General features: G+C 45.8%; 2 protein-coding genes across 3 annotated transcripts; one reads left to right on the top strand and one right to left on the bottom strand.

Moving 5' to 3' along the window:
• LOC8082835 (protein indeterminate-domain 7) lies at positions 313 to 3,490 on the top strand. The gene is made up of 3 exons (XM_002457142.2): positions 313 to 1,420; positions 1,600 to 1,999; positions 2,110 to 3,490. The coding sequence occupies exons 1-3, from the start codon at positions 1,240 to 1,242 to the stop codon at positions 3,023 to 3,025; spliced, it is 1,497 nt and encodes a 498-aa protein (XP_002457187.1). The 5' UTR covers positions 313 to 1,239; the 3' UTR covers positions 3,026 to 3,490.
• LOC8084344 (receptor-like serine/threonine-protein kinase ALE2) lies at positions 13,554 to 20,234 on the bottom strand. 2 transcript variants are annotated; one of them, XM_021457549.1, is made up of 16 exons: positions 19,602 to 20,234; positions 18,825 to 18,935; positions 18,628 to 18,732; positions 18,173 to 18,523; positions 17,979 to 18,077; positions 17,818 to 17,901; positions 17,606 to 17,731; positions 17,314 to 17,532; positions 17,161 to 17,238; positions 17,005 to 17,079; positions 16,811 to 16,915; positions 16,271 to 16,642; positions 15,779 to 16,057; positions 15,023 to 15,427; positions 14,682 to 14,925; positions 13,554 to 14,612 (listed from the first exon to the last, which is right to left on the bottom strand). In XM_021457549.1, exons 1-16 carry the CDS (start codon positions 19,654 to 19,656, stop codon positions 13,976 to 13,978), a joined length of 3,345 nt encoding a protein of 1,114 aa, XP_021313224.1. In that variant the 5' UTR covers positions 19,657 to 20,234; the 3' UTR covers positions 13,554 to 13,975. The 2 variants fall into 2 exon arrangements, with proteins under 2 accessions (XP_021313224.1, XP_002455010.1); XM_002454965.2 differs by having other exon boundaries at positions 17,818 to 17,898.

The following is a 20,702-nucleotide window of genomic DNA, read 5'->3' as shown; positions in this document are numbered from 1 at the left end:
ACTGCCGTTCGGTTGAAGGACCTGAAAAGCTCTCCCCTAGAGCCATAACAAACGGGAAACGGCCCCTCACAAAAGTAGTGCTAGCTAGTACTGTTGCAGTGTACAAGCGCACGGTGCAGTGCAGGTGGTGCGCGTAGTGCTCTAATTTAAAACCCTCTGAACAATCTACAGAATCGTAATCTATTGGAAGGACATGGAATGGGATTAGAACGCTAACAACAGAAGGTAGTACAAGGGATTTCTCGAGGCCAGTGCATGCATCAGCTCAGCTCAGCTGAGGTACAGAGGGAGGAGAGGGAGCAAAGAAGGCCAGAGGAAAAGACACAAAGCCCCGCTCCCCGTGTGTGCTGAGCTGAGGGCAGTGACGAGTGAGCGAGTGTACCCAACGCCAGACCAGTGTGATTGCGGGTATCGATCGGGTGGACGATTGCACGATAGCTTTTTGCCTTGTGCTTCCCCCCTCATCCTCCTCGCTCCTTCCCTCCTCTCTCTCTCTTGCCTTCGTTTCTCCTCCCTCTCCCCACCTGGCCTGGACTCTCTCTAAAAGCCTCCAACTAGCTAGCTATCAACCCTAGCACGCACCTCGCAGCAGAGGTTCCATCGTCTTCTTCCTCCAGTCTCTGATCGATCGGCCAGCTTAACCAGCTGAGGCAGCGGGTGATCGACGAGCTCCGGTCCACTTCTCTCCCCCTCCATGCCATGGACGGAGCCAGTTAATTCCACGGCGCCGCGGTGGTACTAGCATAGCACGACGTACCAGCAAGTCGCCCCCTCGAGATTCAAGGAGAGGAGAGGATAGCTTAGCTTAGCTTAGCTGCTGCCTGCCTAGGTGTCCTTCCGTCCGTCGTCCCCAGTCCGGCAGAGTCCCCACTGCTGCTGGAGCAGGACAGGCACTAGCTGATCTGGGGTGCAACTGCAAGTACCACCACCACCACCACCACGCACCACTGCACTGCACTGCACATGATCGGGTCGCCCAAAGCCGCCCGCCCGTGAGATCTCGCGTCCTATGCTGCTGCCTGTTCCGCTTCAATTCTGACACCCCAAGCAGGGTTGCATGCGGCCGCGCAACGCAAGCTGATCTGATCCTGATCCACCACCACCACCACCCATCGTCATCCCATCCGCAGAAGCAAGCAGCTAAGCTTGCTTAGCTGGTGGTAGAGGTGAGCAAGCATCAGGAAGGAGCAAGCGCAAGAAGCAGCTGGAGATATATCTGCTTATCGATCGATCGGGGAGATGATGCTCAAGGATCTGGCAGCAATTCAGCAGCACCAGCACCACCAGCAGCTGCAGCTGGCCGCCGCCGCCGACGAGAACATGTCTAACCTGACCTCCGCCTCCGGCGACCAGGCCAGCGTCTCGTCCCACCCCGCCCCGCCTCCCGCCAAGAAGAAACGCAGCCTCCCGGGGAATCCAGGTCAGCCGCGCCCTATATATCCCGATCTATATCTATCGATTCATGCAGTAATTCATGCACCTACCATACCATGGTTTCCCTCTCGATCGATGCATGCATGTGATGGATCGACGACTGTGCTCACCTGAATTAATTCGTTGTCTCTCTCTCCATCGGCCGGATTCGGCGCCGCCGCGCAGACCCGGACGCGGAGGTCATCGCGCTGTCGCCGCGGACGCTTATGGCGACGAACCGCTACGTGTGCGAGGTGTGCGGCAAGGGGTTCCAGCGTGACCAGAACCTGCAGCTGCACCGGCGCGGCCACAACCTCCCCTGGAAGCTCAAGCAGCGCAACCCCAAGGAGGTTGTGCGCAAGAAGGTGTACGTGTGCCCGGAGCCCGGCTGCGTGCACCACGACCCGGCGCGCGCCCTCGGCGACCTCACCGGCATCAAGAAGCACTTCAGCCGCAAGCACGGCGAGAAGAAGTGGAAGTGCGACCGCTGCGCCAAGCGCTACGCCGTCCACTCCGACTGGAAGGCGCACTCCAAGGTGTGCGGCACGCGCGAGTACCGATGCGACTGCGGCACCCTCTTCTCAAGGTTTCCCTTCCCCTTAATTCCCCATGGCCATGGTCTCTCCTGCCTTTACGGTGCTTGCACTTGCAATTAATGAAATGATCCATGTGCGGCATGGTCGGCGTCGCGTGCAGGAGGGACAGCTTCATCACGCACAGGGCCTTCTGCGACGCGCTCGCGGAGGAGAGCGCGAGGGCGGTGACCGCGGCGGCGGCGGTCGTCGCGGGCCAGCAGCATCACCCGGGGATGCTCTTCTCTCAGGCCGGCGGTGGCGGGGGCGACGGCAGCGCGGGGTTGCACCTGCCGCCGGGCGTGCTGGACCCGTCGCAGACTCTAGGCGGCGGGCACGGCATGTCCTTGCAAGAGCTGTGCCTCAAGAGGGAACAGCAGCAGCAGCAGCAGTTCGCCCCGTCGTCGTGGCTCACGGCGCATCGTCAGCAGGAGCTGGAGCTTCCCGGCGCAGGCAACTCGGCCGTGTTCGGATCAGCGAGGCCGCTAGACCAGCAGGACTACATGGGGAGCTCCACGCATGAGAGCACGGCGGGCCTCAGCGGCTTCGTCGGGTTCTCCTCGCCGTCCGCCGCTGGTGGAGGGGCGGCCTCGGCGCACATGTCTGCCACCGCGCTGCTGCAGAAGGCCGCGCAGATGGGTGCAACGCTGAGCCGGCCGTCGAACCAGGGACAGATGGCGAGCACCCACAGCACCACCACCACCACCAATGCTGGCACTGGCGCTGCCAACGCGGCAGCTGCAAGCAACGTGCCTGGCACTGGCGCTGGTGCCCTCGGCTTCGGGGCACCTCATCACTTTGGAGCGGAGGAGAGGACCACCAGGCCTGATCATCGCGACGCCGGCAACGGCGGCAATGCCGCCACCGGAGGCGGCAACGAAGGCCTCACCAGGGACTTCTTGGGGCTGAGAGCCTTCTCCCACGGCGACATACTCAGCATGGCCGGCTTCGACCCCTGCATGTCGTCGGCCTCGTCGGCCGCGTACGAGCAAGGGCACCACCACCACCACCACCAGAGCAGCAAGCAGTGGCATGTCTAGACATCATCGTCAGTACAATATATACGATCCCATAGCTCGCTCGCTCGCCATATCCTGAATGAGCTGCAGCACGTACGCATGCAAGGACTTTGCTCGATCATATTGGGTAAGTCGGATCATCGATCGAATCCAGTTCACTTTTTTGCTTGGCACTTACTTTGATACGATGTTCATTTGGGGGGTATGGGCATTTCAATTCTTATATATAAACTTTAATCAAGGTGCAATATATATATGGAGAACTTGCAAATGTTTTTGCTATTATATATATATATCATATATAGTCAACGATTCATGTTCTTAGCCAGAATATATCTATTTGCATTCAGTATGTAGCTACTTAGTCAGTTAGTCGGTAAGCTTTGTAGTTTGTACGAGAAGCTCTATTACGTATGCAAATTCACTGTTACTGGATATAGCTCTCTCATGATATGCTATGCGTACCTGATGTTCAAGTTCCCTCTACGTTTGAAGTGTCATTTGAAATGATTTGAAATGATTTGAAGTTTCGCATGAAATTGAACCGTTATGGGCCGTATAAGTTAAATTAACCAAGAAAATATGATATTAACAGCTGCAGTTTTTCTTTTTAAGAAATTAGGAATTAAGTATTCTTAAGTTTGGATATGCACGAGTATCCTAATAACTACTCACAGACATATCAATGTGAATTGACAAATAAACTCCATTCTTTAGTTGGAACGATGTTTGTTGAATTTCCTAATCGGCCTGTGATGTTTTAGATATCAATATTTATGTCACATTTTCTTGGATATAATTTTGTCCGCTATTTATGTTATGTTTAACTAAAATCATAAAAATTGCACTACTTATTCGGAAAAGAATTCAAACGAAAGAACTATCAGTCACATTAGATATGGAGTTATATGTACCATCAGATATGTAGTTTGTGCATGTACTAACTGTAAGTGGTCACCAGTGTTAGTTGGGTGTAATATTGCTTTTTTTATAAACAGATGGAATGACAACTTAACCTTTGATTACACAAGCTTATATTAATTAAGACGCCTAGATTCAGCTGGCTTATATTATTTTATTTTTATATACACAGACAACACTGACAGTAGTACATTCCTTCTGCAGAATGCCAGAAAACCAATTATTTTTTTATGAAAAGAGAAAAAACAATTCTCCACAGTTTTAGTTTTGTGCTCCATAACTGCATTAGTTGTAGCTGAGACATTGGACACCTTGACAGCATATAAAGTTGCTAGCTAGTCTCATGCATTGTTAACAAGAATATGCTACAGACACATCTCTGCTCCATTGATACGTCCATGAGAGTATGTCTATGTCCTCACGGCACAGAAAAAAGCATCCCGTTGAATAGTATTAAAATATATTATCGTAGGTGAAAAGGAATGGGCATTGTATTAGTTAACTGTAGTGCACTAGATATATTACACTTTTTTTCCCTGAAGCAAGCAAGCTAAGATCCACCCATCCAATAATCTTACTTAATTAGCACCAAATTTAATCCCAGGCCCATGCTTGTAAATCTTGTGCCCAAGAGAGGTAAAACTACTAGACTTTGTAAATAAGGCTATGCTGCTGCATGCATACAAATCAGTGAAAGCTTCTACTCCTACTACTACTCTATTGGTAGTGTATGCAAGCCTTTTGGGCACTCTTTCAAATGATGCATTTGTTTGTTTCGAAGAGAGTCTTATTCACCTATCATCACACACAAGAAATGTACAGAAGTAGAGTACTCCTAGTACTTGTGTGGTCTTGCAAAAGGCAAGGCATTGTACTCCTAGTACTCCTAGCTAGTTTTTTTTTCCATGTACAGCATGATTGCACACGTAGAAGGACGGAGCAAGGTTCTTCCTTTGCTTTTGGCCTTGCCTCGGTGATCGTTACATATGCTTGCATTTCCCCCCTTGTCTTGTTTTGGGGAATCTCCATGATTTCATGGCAGCTTTTGCCTGGCCAGGGGAAAAAAAATGTTTCTTCCCAGTTTCAAATTGCCACATCATCATGTTCATGTCATTCAAATAATCTTGTTGTTGCTAGGCACACGCCCATGGCTTCGTCTGTTTTTGTATACATGTTTGTCATCTGGCTTATGTACTCGTATGTTCTCTTTGTCATATAAAATACTAAACACGCACTCTAGCAAGAAGCAAGTAATGAAGTGATAATGCAACGTTGGTAAGCCGAGAGAGAAACCACGAGGAGGATAATAACGTAAGTTTTTACTGTGTACTCCTACTCATTGACCTGTCGTGGCAGGTATAGTACCCTACTGGAGTACTGTACAATGTATGGGTGGGCGGTGTGGGGCGGCAGATCGAGGTAGAGTGGCCGGCGGCGAGGGGCGGCACTGTTGACATGTGAGCCTCTGAATGAATGGTGGATTGGTGGTGGCTGTAGCTGCTGGCTGCTGCTAGGAGTTTGGTAGAGGAAGAGGAGATGATGGGGGGCAAGCATGCAGTGTGTAATCCTGCAAGGCTTGTAAGTTTGGAATGGCGCAGCACAGCATACTGTAGGGGGATTAGGGGGATTGATTGATAGTGTCATATATAAGACGAGATGCTCCTAGACCTTGTTTAGTTTTTCTAAAAACTTTTCAAGATTCTCTGTAACATCGAATCTTGTGGCATATAGATGAAGCATTAAATACAGATTAAAAAATAACTAATTGTACAATGAGTTTGAAAATTACGACAAATTTTTTTTGAATCTAATTAGTTCACAGTTGCAAACCAAAGTGCTACAGAATAAAAAAAATTTCCGAGGTCAGGTCAGCAGTGGTGATGGTGCATACTCTGGGCTGCCCCGCTTGCTTTCCACATCAAATATTCCGCGCATCAAAGTTTGGGCGTGCTTCCAAGTGCTACGCGACAAGCGCGTGTCTTCACGTGTCCCTTTCCTAGTCAGAGGCAAGAGAGAGCGCGCCACCGTGTTTGCTGGCACTATACTACAGTATGCTTGCTGCACTTTCTCTACATTATTATCTCTAGTATCCTCTTTGCAAAGAAAAAGTTTACCGCAAAGATTTTCGAAGGATATACTAAGGCCTTGTTTAGATAAAAAAAAAACTTTTTGAATTTTGCCACTATAGTGCTTTCGTTTTTATTTGACAAACATTGTTCATTATAGAGTAACTAGGCTTAAAAGATTTGTATCGTGATTTATAGGTAAACTATGTAATTAGTTATTTTGTTTATTTATATTTAATGTTCCATACATATGTCGCAAGATTTGTGATGGAGAATCTTATAAAGGTTTGGTTTTTTGGTGCATCTAAACAAAGCCTAAGTACTCCGTGTGTGTGTATATATATATATATATATATATATATATATATATATATATATATATATATATGCAGAGTGTGTGTGGCATGTAGTACGTGTGGATGCAGCAGAGAGCCAGAGAGAGAGTGCATGCAGATCGATGCCGGTATGGGGAGCGGCAGGGTGATGACGGACTGATGCCCGAGGCCCTGATCTGATCTGCTCTTGTCAACGGCGCAGGCAGGGCGCGGCACCGCATGGATCGATGACGACGATCGAGTGCACGGCTGCACGCTGCCTCGCTTCCGTGTGTTTTCCGTCGTGTCCACGGCGGAAAGCATCATGCACACGACCGTTGTTACACTTGCATGCGGCAGCCCGCCTGCTACTACCATACTCCACACGTAGTACATGTGCCACCTTTTTGACATACAATATACATGCAGTCCTTGTCTTCCGCTGTCCGATCCAGAGAGAGAGAGAGAGGTGAGCACCCACTTGCGTTACACACTTAAGCCTGGTCCCGGGCCGGCCCATCCAAGCACACATAAAACTACTACCGCATGCTTCAGTCTTCATCTGGGTCCATCATCAGTTCATGTATGTATGTATGTATGTATGTATGTATGTATGTATGTATGTATGTATGTATGTATGTATGTATGTATGTATGTATGTATGTATGTATGTATGTATGTATGTATGTATGTATGTATGTATGTATGTATGTATGTATGTATGTATGTATGCTGTGTTATTGCCTGATGATCATCATCGTCAGTTCATCCATTGGCGTTGGCAGCACACAGCGGATCGATCAAAGAAGTATTGAAAGAGATGGATGGATCTATCCATGCATGCATCGATCATGGAGAGAGAGAGAGAGAGAGAGAGAGAGAGAGAGAGAGAGAGAGAGAGAGAGAGAGAGAGAGAGAGAGGGACGACAGTGCTGGTCACTGCATGTCTGCAGCATCTGCAAGGCAAGAAAGGTTTGGACGACGAAAGCCTAATGGTAAGCTCCTTTCCCACGCACGCTTTCTTCTTTGCGTGGACGCGGCCGGTACGGTGTGTAACCAAAAAGCTAGGCTCTGGTCTGGTGGTATGGTGGCGTCCATCACGAGGCATATGCATGCAACTCCATCTCCTTGTTCCGTGGGGCTCCTATCCACTACTACTCGTAGCTCCACCCTTTTGCCCTAGTTGCCCCACACCACACTGTGGCATGCACGCTAGCTGCGCGTACTGTATGTTCAACCTCGCTACCAGTCTCGCTCTACAGTCTACAGCTACAGCACGCGCCATTCCTAGCTAGCTCATGGCTGCATCGACTTGCACAATGCACATCATCATCTCCCTACTACTACAAACCTCCGGTGTGGTGTGCACGCTGCAGAGCTGCATGCATGCCCCTGCATTTGCTTGTGTGATGTACAAGCATACCGATCGAGCTGCATGCAGCGGCCGAACTGCTAGCTAGCTCGATCGGCTGCTGCATGCAGCTCGATCGGCATGCTTGTAGATATACGATATGATGGTTACCATCGTCGTCGGCATGCCCCCACATCTGATAGAAGGTGTATCATCACACAAGCAAATGCAGCTCGACCCTAGCAGACGGCTCGAGCTCCCACAATAATCAGCTAGCTAGCTAGCTATATAGGCCATCGATTGAGACTTGAGAGCAAGGCAGGTCAAGGCCAAGGACGCAGGGAGGAAAGCCCAAACTTTTGGTAGCCGTTGACGTCGGAGCTCGAGCCGTCTGCTAGGGTCGAGCTGAGCGACCAAGCGCCATTCCTCTGTCGTCTCGGATGCTCGAGCTTTCGGGGGTGAATGAATAAAAAGCAGTGCACATGTGCTGTGCATGCACCTCGTCTCTCTCTCTCTCTCTCATGTGAGGCGGCTGAGTGCACATGTCGATCGTCAACAGTGTTGGCCAGCTAAACAGCCAATTTGTAGAAATAAGGCCTTGTTTACTTCCCAGAAAATTTTGCAAAATTTTTCACATTCCCCGTCACATCGAATCTTTAGACACATGCATGGAGTATTAAATATAGACGAAAATAAAAACTAATTGCACAGTTTGGTCGAAATTGACGAGACGAATCTTTGGAGTCTAGTTAGTCCATGATTGAACAATATTTGTCAAATACAAACGAAAATGCTACAGTGTCCATTTTCCAAAATTTTTCGGAACTAAACAAGGCCTAAGTATTTTTTAGAAAAATGGATGCTGTAAAGATTTGAAATTTGGGACCTTAGAGCTCTAACACCGTGTAAACTTGCTTAGAGACCCGTGTCTTGTGTGTTGTAGACCAAAAAATTTGAAAAGCATCTAAACATCTAATATTTAGAGCCAAAAGTTTTGGGCGTACTCGTCCCAGTTTCTTTTTTTTCCCCAATGGTGGTTTGGTACCCGTGTGTCAAATTGTCGGATCAGCGTTGACTGCTTGCATTGCTGGTCTCCTCGATCGCGGCGAGCACCCCTCAGCACAGAGGTGTTTCGGTAAATTAAATCACTTTGTTTAAGCGTGGTTCAGTGAGGATCACACATGAAAAGCTTGACAATTCAGTAGACCTCCTATCTAATCTCGTGCGTCTTGGACTTGGAGTGCTAGTGTCGGAATCTTTCTCTTCTCGTACGGTTTCTTGGCACAATCGAGCTTGGTTGCCTTAACTACAGCTCCTGTAGTAAGGACTAAGGACAGACGTCTTCTAGGTCTTGTAATTCGAACTATATAAAAAAAATATCTGGGAGGTGCAACACATGCATGCATAAAAAAAAACTCTAAGCCTGTTTGCTTGTCTGAAAATACATAATTGAAAGTATTGTTCTCCGATTTATTGTGAGATAAAAACACTGCTAACATTTTTTCGCATGCTTAGTTCAAAAAAAACATTTTTCGCATGCCTCATTTTGTTAATATAGAATAGGAGTACTAATTTAGTTTAAAACTAGCAAAACATGTCCGTGCGTTGCAACGGGAGAAAAAAAGCTTTCAAACCTTAATCGGAAGGGACCGTAGTGATATAATTTCTATTTATAATTTATTCTTTCTATAAAACTTGAAATTTGTAATTTATTTTATGATGACTATGATATCCATAATATAACTTAGTATATTGTCATTAATATGACAATGTCTTATTAAATTTGTATCAAATTGAAACATAACTTTGAGAGATTTTTTGGTGTCTTGTTCCAAGACACAAATTTATATTTAAATTAAATATCAAGCTCATGACTTTTAATTATAGTCCACAAGGAGTTATTTGTGGGTGTGTCAAGAATTTTGTGTGATGATGATTATGGCGAGAGACCTTTCTTGATTTTTTACAAGGCAGTCATCATCAATGATTCTATAAATACATTTATTTCAACTGGATTAGATAATAAACCACAACAAACTGATCAAGATTTATTTCATGGACTAATGATTGATTTTGATTAAAATATTTTTTGTAATCAATACTACATCAACAATTCAGTGACAAAATCTTTTGTATTATTAGTGACCTTGTTTATTTTTTTGATGAGGGACTGTTTTGGATGGATCTGGAATCTACATTTGATTCTATATTTGTGTGGCCTAGATACCGAATAGTGATATGATACTTTACACGGTCAAGGGAATCCTAATTTATTTCCTCAGGTGGAGTCCGATGAGTACATAAGCTAAATATGGTATGATTAGCAAGGGAGGCCAAATCAAAAAAATACCTATCCAAAAAAATGGTTGATATTTTGCATTGTGTGTCAAGAATATATTTATATATATAGATGAAATAATAACAAAAACAAGAATTAAATATAAACTACAAAATAGCCTGTAAACGAAGCCACACCACACGGCCACACCCTAACCCCCACTCAGATCGATTTCCTGTAAAAAAAACAACTAAGAAATCTCAGATCCATTCGTCCGCTGCCGCTTATGGGTGACGTTGACCACCGCCGATGCCGCTACCCAGCGAGGACAGCATCAGCGGCCTATCAGACGAGCTGTTGCAGGAGATTCTCGTCCGCCTAGGCTCCGCCCGTGCCGCAGCGGGCACCAGCGTGCTCTCCCGCCGCTGGCGCCATGTCTGGGCCGATGTACCCAAGCTCATCCTCGATGGTGGCCCTAACGCGCCACCGTCGTCGCCGCCGGCATCGTTCCTCGACGTCGCCCTCGACGCCCACGCCGCGCCAACTGTCCAGCGCCTCCTCGTCCCTCAGGGTCTAGGGTGGTCATCGTCCCTGCTCCCCGTCGAGCTCCCCGTGTGCGGCCGGGCGAAGAGGAGCACACTCCAGCTCCGAGAAGCATGACCCCGCCGGCCGGCTTGTTCACGGCGCTCAGGCCAGACCAAAGATTTCTTTTTATACATGCACCTTGTGTTGTGGATTTGGGAATTTCTTGCTCCGTATCGACTCCGACTCTGCTGCTTTCTGATTTGATTTAGAGCTCGTTTTGGATTCAATTTCATTGTTTAACCGATTTCTTCTTTTCTTCTTCTTGCCCCAACTCTACTACCGTACGGACATCTACACCGCTTATATTGGACAGACGAACAGACGACGAACAGCATCAGCCAGAAGAAAATATTTGGCAGACTGAAATTTTAGCTCTTTATAGATAGGTATAGAATAAAACACAAATGGTGCATCGGTAGTCGTCGCACCTATGGTGCAAGATTCTAGTGTCGTGAATTGATCGTATTTCAGCTAGTTGTGGTAACTAAATTCTGCTCATTAACGCGACTGTTTGTATTTCTTCTTACTTATTTTAGGATTTTTGTAGTAAATATGAGGAATTTATTTTAGGGTTTAACAACACTATGGCTGTAATTCATAAAAATAATACTCTCTTTATTCTATTTGATAAAATATAGATTGACATGACACGAGATCATATCACAACTTACTACACTTTGATCAACTATTTATTTTATATTATTATATTATTTATACTTATAAACTTATGATAATTAGATAATCACTAATGAAGAATATAACTATATTAAATTTGAATCATAGTAAATTAAAATATTAGTTAAATATTTTATAACTCACATCTTGATAAGCTTGTGCGCCCTATAAAAGATAATGCAGGGCTACTGACGCTAAGTACAGCGGAATGGGCCGTGATTTTCCCAGAATTGGAATCTGAAAAAAGAAACCAGAGTGGGCCGTCGTATGGATGCTAGTTGGGCTGGGCCATCGATCGCGGCTGACTCTGCCAAATAGGTCTCTATAAGACGGGATGGAACAATTGGTTAGTGCAGTCGTTCAAAAGGCCCACACCCTTCAGTTCTGAAAGCCCAAAAAAGTGTCAAACAGGCCTTGTTTGGATCTCTTAGTCGTTTAGCCACTACATTTTTTAGACTATTTTAGCTCTTCATTCAATCAAGCTCTAAATAGAAGGACAAAAATATTGTCTAAAGTTTAACCAACCTCACAAAAATTTGAAACCACATAAATAAATTAAAATACTCTAAAACTTTAGTCGACAACTTTTGCCAGCAAAATTTTAAATCAGAATCCAAACATGCCATTGTGTAGGCTATGAAAGCGATATACTACCGAGCTAAGGCTGTTTGGGACGGTGAATAATCCCGCCTACGCACCGCGTATCTAGCAAGGTGTTGGACGCGAGAAAACAAACTACAGTGGCCAATTGGCAATTCCCAAAACGCCGCCTCAGAGCTGTGTTCGCTTAATCGCGGCGCCAATACAGTTCCAAACACGGTCTAAAACTGTGGATTGGGGAAAAAAATAATGGGGCAGGAAACTTGCAGCTAGCATGCAGGACGAAACTTCTGTGATCTACATCAAGTCAAGCACACAGAGAAACTTCGAGAAAAAAGTGAGAAAGTGGCCTTAGAGCTAACTCAAATTGGTTTTGTCTTTAGAAGGGCACCGGTGGATAATAAATTTATAGAGTGGTTTAGTTTAGTAGCACAGATCTTAAATGTCGAATTGGTGGAAGGTTCGGATTATTTTAGATGGAGGCTAACCAAATCTGGTCTGTTCTTTGTATCTCTATAATATGGATATACAAACACCTTTTCACCGTAAGAAGATCTGGAATATGAAAATTCCTCTAAAAATTAAGATCTTTCTCTGGTTTTTGCAAAGAGGTGTTGTTTTAACCAAAGACAACCTCGCCAAAAAAAAATTGGAAGGAGAGTCAGAAGTGAATTTGCTGTGATAGGAATGAAACTATCCAACACCTATTCCTAGACTGCCCCCTTACCAAGACGATTTGGAGGATTATCTTTTTTGCTACTAGTTTAACCCAACCTAGATCAATCAACCACATGCTAGGTGGTTGGCTATCTAATCAAAATAAAAAGATTAGAAATCTGATCTGGGTGGGGGTAGCTGTCATGTACTGGGCAATCTGGAGATGTCGTAATGATGCTATTTTTAATCAAATGAAATCTAACTCCATTATGTAGGTAATTTTTAGAGGAGCATACTGGTTACCGACTTGAGCCCCGTTGCAGCATGATGAGACAGCCTCGGACGCACTCTCAACGATGAGCAAAAAATTAGAAATAATCGCTTTAGAGTTATCCAATAAAGGTTGGAAACATATTTATTGTTTGAACTAGCGTTCTGGTCGATCTATAAGACTAAGACTTCTCTTTTATTTTTTCCAAAACTCTATAATAATTGGCCGTGTACGTCTCTAGATGTAGAGACCGGATACTTTTATCCATTATCTAAAAATAGCTTTGCACTTGGACCGATACGCAAAAATGCTAGTAGCGAGAATTTTGTGGACAGGCAGAGTATGTTCCCAAATGAGGGAAGAAAAACAACTGCCACTGTGTATGAACGCCTTGTGACGCAGTTATTTTGCTAAAGAATCTTCACAACTTGCACGATTCAGATCCACGGAAAGATGTCCACTTGGAAATAGGAATCATGCTCAAGAATACCTTTCTTCCCAAACACAACTGAACTAAACTGAAGCGACTACTCAGAACCATTCACCCAAAGAAGTTCTGTCTGAATCCATACACACCAACAGCCCAAACAAACAACTGGCCAAACAAGATTATAACCACAAAAGCAGGATCTCATGCTGCAGTATATTCTCAAAGAGAAAACCCCTGCTGGTATGTACGTTCAGTATATTCTCAAAGAGAAAACCCCTGCCATTGTGCTAGATAACCTTTACAGCTTCTCTGATTCAGAATCGCAGACATTACAAATGTTCAGTTGACAACATACCCAAGAACATTTTTCTGAACATCAGATGGAATTCATAAGAAGCAACTAGTCACAAATTAGAACCAAAAACCTATCATCCTCATTTAAGACCAGCATATGTCAGTGTACAACAACTATGGAAGTCCACAAGCCCAAAGAAATGTAGCCTGAATCTATACAAATCAACAGCCCTAACAAACAACTGACCAAACAAAAGATTAAGCAAAAAATAAACTACTACCTAGACAAAAGAAGAGCTCAAAAACTCAAATTAACAAGCTCTAAACAGAAGTGGGGTATCAGGGTTCTGGAGCAGAGCTTATGTCCAGCAATCCAAAGCTCAGGCTCCAGTTTGCTCCCTGATGACATCCTGAACTATAGCTTTTTGTCTCCAGATGCATAATTTACACTAGCTCAGCTTGAAACTCTTTTATTCCCAATCGACTGAGCATCAATCCATCTTCTAATGGAAGCCAAGCAAAAGTTTCCTCACCTACCACTATATTGCGAGCGTGTTTCATAGTCTGGTGAGACGCCATGCTCACTCATGCTGCCCCTTGACAGGCTTCGCAACCTCTGCCAGAACTTCCTGTTCTTGCCTGTCATCAGCGGGCCTGAACTTGACTGCTTGCGAAAAGAATCCGAATCAGCAGCTGGAGTAAAGACTGGTGTGGAGCCATATATCTCGGATATTAGCACTCTCTCAGCTTCCATTCCAGTCGCGTCATAAATTGCCCTACTTTGCATGGGCAACTCCTGGCTGAATCTTCCTGATGCAAGGCAATCGTCACCCTCGCTGCACACAAGTTTCAAGGCCTGCACTACTTCACCCATGCTGGGGCGGTGCGCAACCTCAGGTTGTACGCACATTGATGCGATGGCAGCTGCTTTTGCTACATTGTCCAGTGGAACGTTAGGGCCAAGAAGTGGATCGACAGCTTGGCGTAGGCTCAGAACATTTGTTAGAAGGGGCCGAGCCCATGCAACTAGGTTTTCTTGCCCAGCAGGTTGAGACATATCCACAGGTTTCCTACCAGTGAGAAGCTCAAGTAATACAACTCCATAACTGTACACATCACTCTTTACAAGAAGATGACCCGTCATAGCATACTCCGGCGCCACATAGCTGATAAGAAAGCAAGGTGATTATGGTTTTGTCTATATAATGCAATTTAATAAGAAAGAGAGTTCATACCCAAATGTTCCCATGACACGTGTAGAGATGTGCTGGTTCCCCTCTCCCCTTGCAGTCCTGGCAAGTCCAAAGTCTGACACTTTTGGTGTGTAATCATCCTCCAGAAGAATGTTGCTTGACTTAAAATCGCGATGAATCACACAAGGACTAGAATCTTCATGTAGATATGCAAGTGCTCGTGCTGCCCCGAGCGCTATCTTCATACGAGAATTCCAATCAAGTGGAGCTGTCTCACGGTCCACTCCTACAGTGAGCAGACAGAAAACAAAACAAAACACAACACATTGCTGTAAGTCAATTTTCACAAATTCTACATGTACTTGATGATATGGTATACATACCATGCAAATGGGATTCTACGCTGCCATTTGGAATAAGCTCGTACACCAGACACCGTGCATTCTCCTCGATGCAGATGCCTAACAACTTGACCAAATTCCGGTGATGCAAACGTCCCAGCATCTCAACCTCAGCCAAGAACTCTCGCTCACCTTGGCCATCATATCTCTTCAGAACCTTCACTGCAACCGTAGTTCCATCTTCAAGTGTGCCCTGGTAGACACATCCGAAGCCACCTTCTCCAAGTACTTTTGAATCATCAAAGCCATTTGTGGCCTTGTCAATCTCAGCAAATTTGAATGTTTTTGCCTGCCCTGCATATGTTGCGATGCTTGAGCCCAGTGAACCTGATGGACCTGAAGGTGAACTATAGCGACCAGCACCAACTAAAAGTGTGTGACCTGTGCCTGCAATCGTTTCAGATGTGTCAGAAAGAAAACTAGTACTGCCTAAACTGTGCATATATTATTCTAGCAAGGACACGTAACAGGACGCAGAAACTGTACGCTGCCTTTTAACCGAAAAGTTATTGCAAGCACTGTGGGATGGAATTTCAAATAAGCATTGTAATTTTCCCTGGAAAGCACTGCCAAATAAAAAAAACTTGCTTATCGACTATAAGTTCATGATGAATTTCAACAGTGGCAACACTTCATTGGAGAACAGTTACTGTTATTCTGCTATGAATCAAATAGCTAGTGCCAATTGCATCACATCATGGTGCAATTATCATAATATTAAAGGTTAGTTACACGTACCAGATGACCTAGAAAATTTTGGAAGTACAGTACGTGGAAATCCTTGAGCCGTGTCACTCGGACCCCTGAATCTGAGTATCAGCAACCATGCAGCCAGACAGCAAATAATCAATGCTATAACAGTAGACAAAACAGCAACAGCAATGAGGCTGCCATTCACTTTTCTCTTGGGTCTTCCTACATCGACCCCAAGAGGCTTCATGGCCCTTGCATTTCCGTTGTTGCCAAATGCCCCGTCCCCAACACCTTCTGGCCCTGAAGGTGGTGAAGGAGGAAGCCCTGCACAAAATTCATATTTTTTGGTGAGAACTAGCGGCGAAGAATTTTAACGATTTCAACAAATAAGATAATGCATGATTTCTTCTACACTGTTATCTACTTTATGCATATCAAATCAATTGACGATAATAATTGGACCGCAAATAGATGCAATGATCAGCAATAGAATAACCAAATACAAAATGAGTCAAGAGCACTAGCAAGACCACGGACCTGGATATACAACATAGAGAATCGCATAGTTCCCAAAGACTGATGGTTTTAAAGAAACTTTTTTGCCCCACAAGCTTTCAAATGCTGAAAACGCTGTTGCATTGTCGAACTTCACTTGCATTGGAACTAGATCAACAAGAACCATTGTTTTGTCAGGTTGATCACCTGCAACATTTGCACCCATTACACGGACCTGACTCTGTGCCATGTTTACCCCTGAAGCTACCTCTTCAGCAAAATCAGAGACCAATGGAAAAAATGAATAAAGGTCAACGCTTAGACGAATTCCAACTCTGATTGGTAGCACACAGGCACATGGTGCTCCCGCAGGTGGATCTGTTAGAGGCTCTGGGCATGATAATGAATTGCAATCTGCATTTGACAGGTTAAACATGTAAGTAATCACAAATATCATATGCCATACAGGTCACAGGTAATACCAGATCCAACATGTAATTTTTGTAATGATAACCGGATGAGAACATATACAGAAAACTCTACCTCTGTTTCCATTATCTGAAAAAGTACAGAAAACTGTACCTGAATTAGGTGGTGGTGGAGGTAATGTCCAGATAGGATGTGCTGATGGTGCTTTTGGCTCTGGAAGGGGAGGGATTGGAGGCAGAGTAGGAGAAATACGATGACCTGAAGAATCCAGCAGTTTTGAAAATTTCTATTAACAATAGGAAAAGGCAACAATAAGTGAAGCAAAGAGACAAGGCACTCGAAAGTACTTTTCTTCCCGTTAGCAGGACTCCTCGATGACGCTGGTGAAGGGGACGGGGAGTGTACAGGTAAGCTTGGGTGTCCTGGAAAGGAAAAAGTTATGTGAAAGTTGTTAGAGTGTGAAATGAATTCAGTGTTTAAACAGACATATTAGCCTACATTACCTTGAGGGATTGGTGGAGGCGCATGGTGAGTATGGCTTTTAGTCCCAGTCTGTCTTGGAGCTCGTGAGACCTCGGGCCCTTTAATGATAATATTTTAGATCAATGTTCAGAACTGACAATATTTAGGCTGCAGATAGAAGTTTATTGTCAAACCTTGAGCACGAGGTGGTGGATAAGATGGGGCAGATGATCTATTTGTTCCGTTATTAGGATTTCTGGATTTCCATCCCCGAGCATGAGATCTACCAGTGGGTGCCAATTTTGGAGCTACACTTGGTGGTGAGGGTTGGGCATGTGACACTGATGAAGCATTCTTCGGGATTGAAGGCATGTTTGTGTTCTGGGGCAAAGGACTTGTTGCAGGCGCAGATCCTGAGAGTTTTGGTTGTCAATCTACACTGTCATGTTCAAGCGGACACAGCCTAAGTTTAGTAGCTGAGATTACCTGTAACTGGTGATTTGTGAACTGGGGCAGTTTGGCCAGTGGACTCCTTTGGAGGGGATGCATGTGGAACATGATGCTTCTTGAGACTTGTAGGAGGGTAAGTATTTGCTGACGGCGCCGTGTTTCCTAAATATTAACATATAGTCAAATATTTAGTACAAAAGGGATTACAACACAATCAGATGTATCGAACTAGATGATTTTATCCTCACCATTCTTATAATCTCTGCTTCGAGGATCTGCTTGCCGTTGTGGTGCTTGTGCAATAACAGGTGATGCGGTCGGAGGTGGGTCTGCTGTTCAAGAAATGGGAAATGACAAGAGATATATGTCGCCTGATTGATTTGACATACTTTCAGGGAGGGAAATTTACCTGAAGTGGAAGGAGGAATAGCAGGAAAACTTCCTGAAGGTGGGTATGGTGGAACGTCATTTGCCGGAGGGGGCAATACAGGGGGTCGATAAGGAGGGACTATAAATATTTTCACGAGTGAGTTGAGATTTTTTGCAAAAAGAATTCATGAAAAGTCAAGAATCTTAATCACTTCTATCAATCAGAAAATATACCTGAGCCAACTGGCCTACTTGGTTGATTGCTCGCAGATGGAGGTGACGCGACTGGTGGATTAGCCTTGAGAACAACAGATGGAGCAGGAGCCTGAACAGAAGGTAGCAATGCAGGTGTCCCAGGAAGAATTGGAGTGGGATTTCCAACTGCAGCTTGTGGTGGAGCTACTGGTGGACTAGGCTTGAGAACAACAGAAGGAGCAGGAGCCTGAACAGAAGGTAGCAATGCAGGTGTCCCAGGAAGAATTGGAGTAGGATTTCCAGCTGCAGCTTGTGGTGGAGCTACTGGTGGAGGAACCTCATCGGTGGGATCAGGGGGTGCCACCTCAATTGGAGGAGGTGCATTATTCTCTACATACATAACATAAAGTTTGCAGTGCAGCCATTAGGATTGCAGCATCATATCTAACTCCAGGGACAACAACAAAATTGAAGGAAGATGTTAGATGAGTTACCTTTAGGAGAAGTCACTGGACTGGGAGCATTTTGTGGCTCCACGGGAGAAGCAGGACTTACAGCTGCCTTCTCTGGGGAAGGACTTGCTGATGGAGTAGCCGGCCCTGAAACAAAGCAATGTAAGGGGTTACACTCCAATGTTGATTATGGTGTGACAACTTAATGCCACACTGTATTGGAAATTGAGAGCTACTACCTGTTGGAACAGTTACTGGACCAAGAGCAAATGCAGGTTGAGGAGGACTAGAAGCCTGTCCTTGGTTTGCAGGAGAATCAGTGACAGCAGGAGAAGGGGCCAGAGTGGTACCTAGATCGAAGTAAAGAAGACAAGTTCATGGCAAGGATTACAATTCTGAACACTACTCCAACAATTACTAAGAATCAAATTTTAAAGCCATCGGGATACTGTACCATGCTGCAGAACAGGTGCAATGATGATGATGCGATGCAAGTACGGGTCATGGAAATGCCCGTCACATTTATGCAGGGTATTTATGCAGGGTAAAACAAATAGATAGATATGCAGGCATCCTAAGCGTTTTCAGTTAGAAAGCTACAGAAAGCGGGCCAGGATGAGAACGAGAAATGCCAAGCCACCGACATTGATCTTAATTGGAAATTCAGAAACATAAATCCCATTTCGTTGTAATAAATTCAGAGTATCCTACGTGCAATTGCAGTTTCACGACCATAGATCAGTCAAGGACATGCGCACTGCAGAGAAAAAAAAAACTCTTGATCCAGAAATCGAAGTTACCCCGACAAATCACACAATACCCACTCTTCTGAATTGCTCATGCTAGTGAGGCTGGAAAAATGAAAACGTGTGGAGAAACAAACACCCAGCCAGCCTCCGCGTCGCTACGCCTGAAGCCAGTTGAGCGGCACACAGCCCTGACCCAAGAAACCAGAGCAAAGGGGGGCGAACAGGGAACTGAAAGAAACGTCGCAATGCGTGGGGAGCTGCCCTCACCTCTGGATCCGAGAACGGAAGCAAGAAGAAGCGCGACGAGAGCAAGAGGCCGCATCTTGCCTTGCCCCCCCTCACCACAGCAGGAACGGCGCGCGAGCCCGGCGGCAGGCAGTCGGCAATGCGGCGCGGCCCCAGATCACAGCCGCGGCGCTAGCTGCTCCTCCCGTCGCAACCGCAGGAAGCCCCTGAAGCGCAGGAAGACGACGAGGCCCGACCGACATTTTGGCACCACGCCATGGAGGACACCGAACCCATGTGGCGGAGGAGTCCGAGCAGTGGGAGAGGAGGTGTGGAGGACAGGAGGAGGAAGAGGGGAAGGTGCCGCGCCCCGGAGGCAGGAGCAGGAGCCAAGACAGCAGCACCACACCACCACCGCCAGTAATAATACAGGTACCGGTAGAGTAGAGCAAGGAGTGGTAGTAGTTTACGGGGGAGGAAAAGGTCTGGTAGTAGGCTGGTAGTAGCTAGGAATAAATTACTGCTAGCATCCTCCTCCTAATAGTAACAGAAAAAAATTACTACTGGAGTGTTAAAAAAAAGACAGAGAAAGCTTTATTGGTTGAAGGAACAAGGAGGAGGCCTATGGCTAATCCAGGAGTTGCAGGGCAAGAAACAGTAAACTAACATTCCTTGCTTCCACCACCACGCACCCTGCTGCTCACTCTCTCTCATGATCTCATCCTCAATTCCTCCTCCACATCCGAGGTCAGGTCCAGATCACATGGTGATGGTGTTGGTGGGATGAATAAGTAACTAATAATCTCAGGGCGGGACGAACAAAAGGGGGAGAATCTTGGTTGGGTTTTAGTTTAGCCACGGAGTAGTAATAATTGCGGTGTACCGGCATGGAAAGATGCAATCTTTTGGTAATTAACCTCCCCGGGCACCGGGCAGGGGGCAGAGGATAATAATAATAATATAATGCCAACCCCGCCCGGTGTCCCTGTCGCTGTAGATTCTTGGCCCGCGAGGCCGCGGCTGTGGGGCTTTCCTTCGTCGTGCTGTCCTCGCGTGCGTCCGGCCGGCGGTGGGGGCGTGCGGTGAGAGGTGATCTCGTCCGGCAGCTCCAGCCTGGCCAGGCAGGGACAGGGAGGCTGCTGA

This window comes from Sorghum bicolor, chromosome 3 (genome assembly GCF_000003195.3).
Source record: "Sorghum bicolor cultivar BTx623 chromosome 3, Sorghum_bicolor_NCBIv3, whole genome shotgun sequence".
Lineage (NCBI taxonomy): Eukaryota > Viridiplantae > Streptophyta > Magnoliopsida > Poales > Poaceae > Sorghum > Sorghum bicolor.
This window is presented reverse-complemented; position numbering and strand designations above follow the sequence as displayed.

Bases quoted from the DNA above. Each gene is read 5' to 3' on its own strand.
- LOC8084344 (XM_021457549.1), bottom strand. From the start codon at position 19,656: ATGCGGCCTCTTGCTCTCGTCGCGCTTCTTCTTGCTTCCGTTCTCGGA. The intron at 17,533-17,605 runs GTAATCTCAGCT...CAAAACTCTCAG, and splicing joins TCACAAATCACCAGTTACAG to GATCTGCGCCTGCAACAAGT. The intron at 16,643-16,810 runs GTACAGTTTTCT...TGTCAAATGCAG, and splicing joins TCCACCACCACCTAATTCAG to ATTGCAATTCATTATCATGC.
- LOC8082835 (XM_002457142.2), top strand. From the start codon at position 1,240: ATGATGCTCAAGGATCTGGCAGCAATTCAGCAGCACCAGCACCACCAG. The intron at 1,421-1,599 runs GTCAGCCGCGCC...GCCGCCGCGCAG, and splicing joins CAGCCTCCCGGGGAATCCAG to ACCCGGACGCGGAGGTCATC. The intron at 2,000-2,109 runs GTTTCCCTTCCC...CGTCGCGTGCAG, and splicing joins TGCGGCACCCTCTTCTCAAG to GAGGGACAGCTTCATCACGC.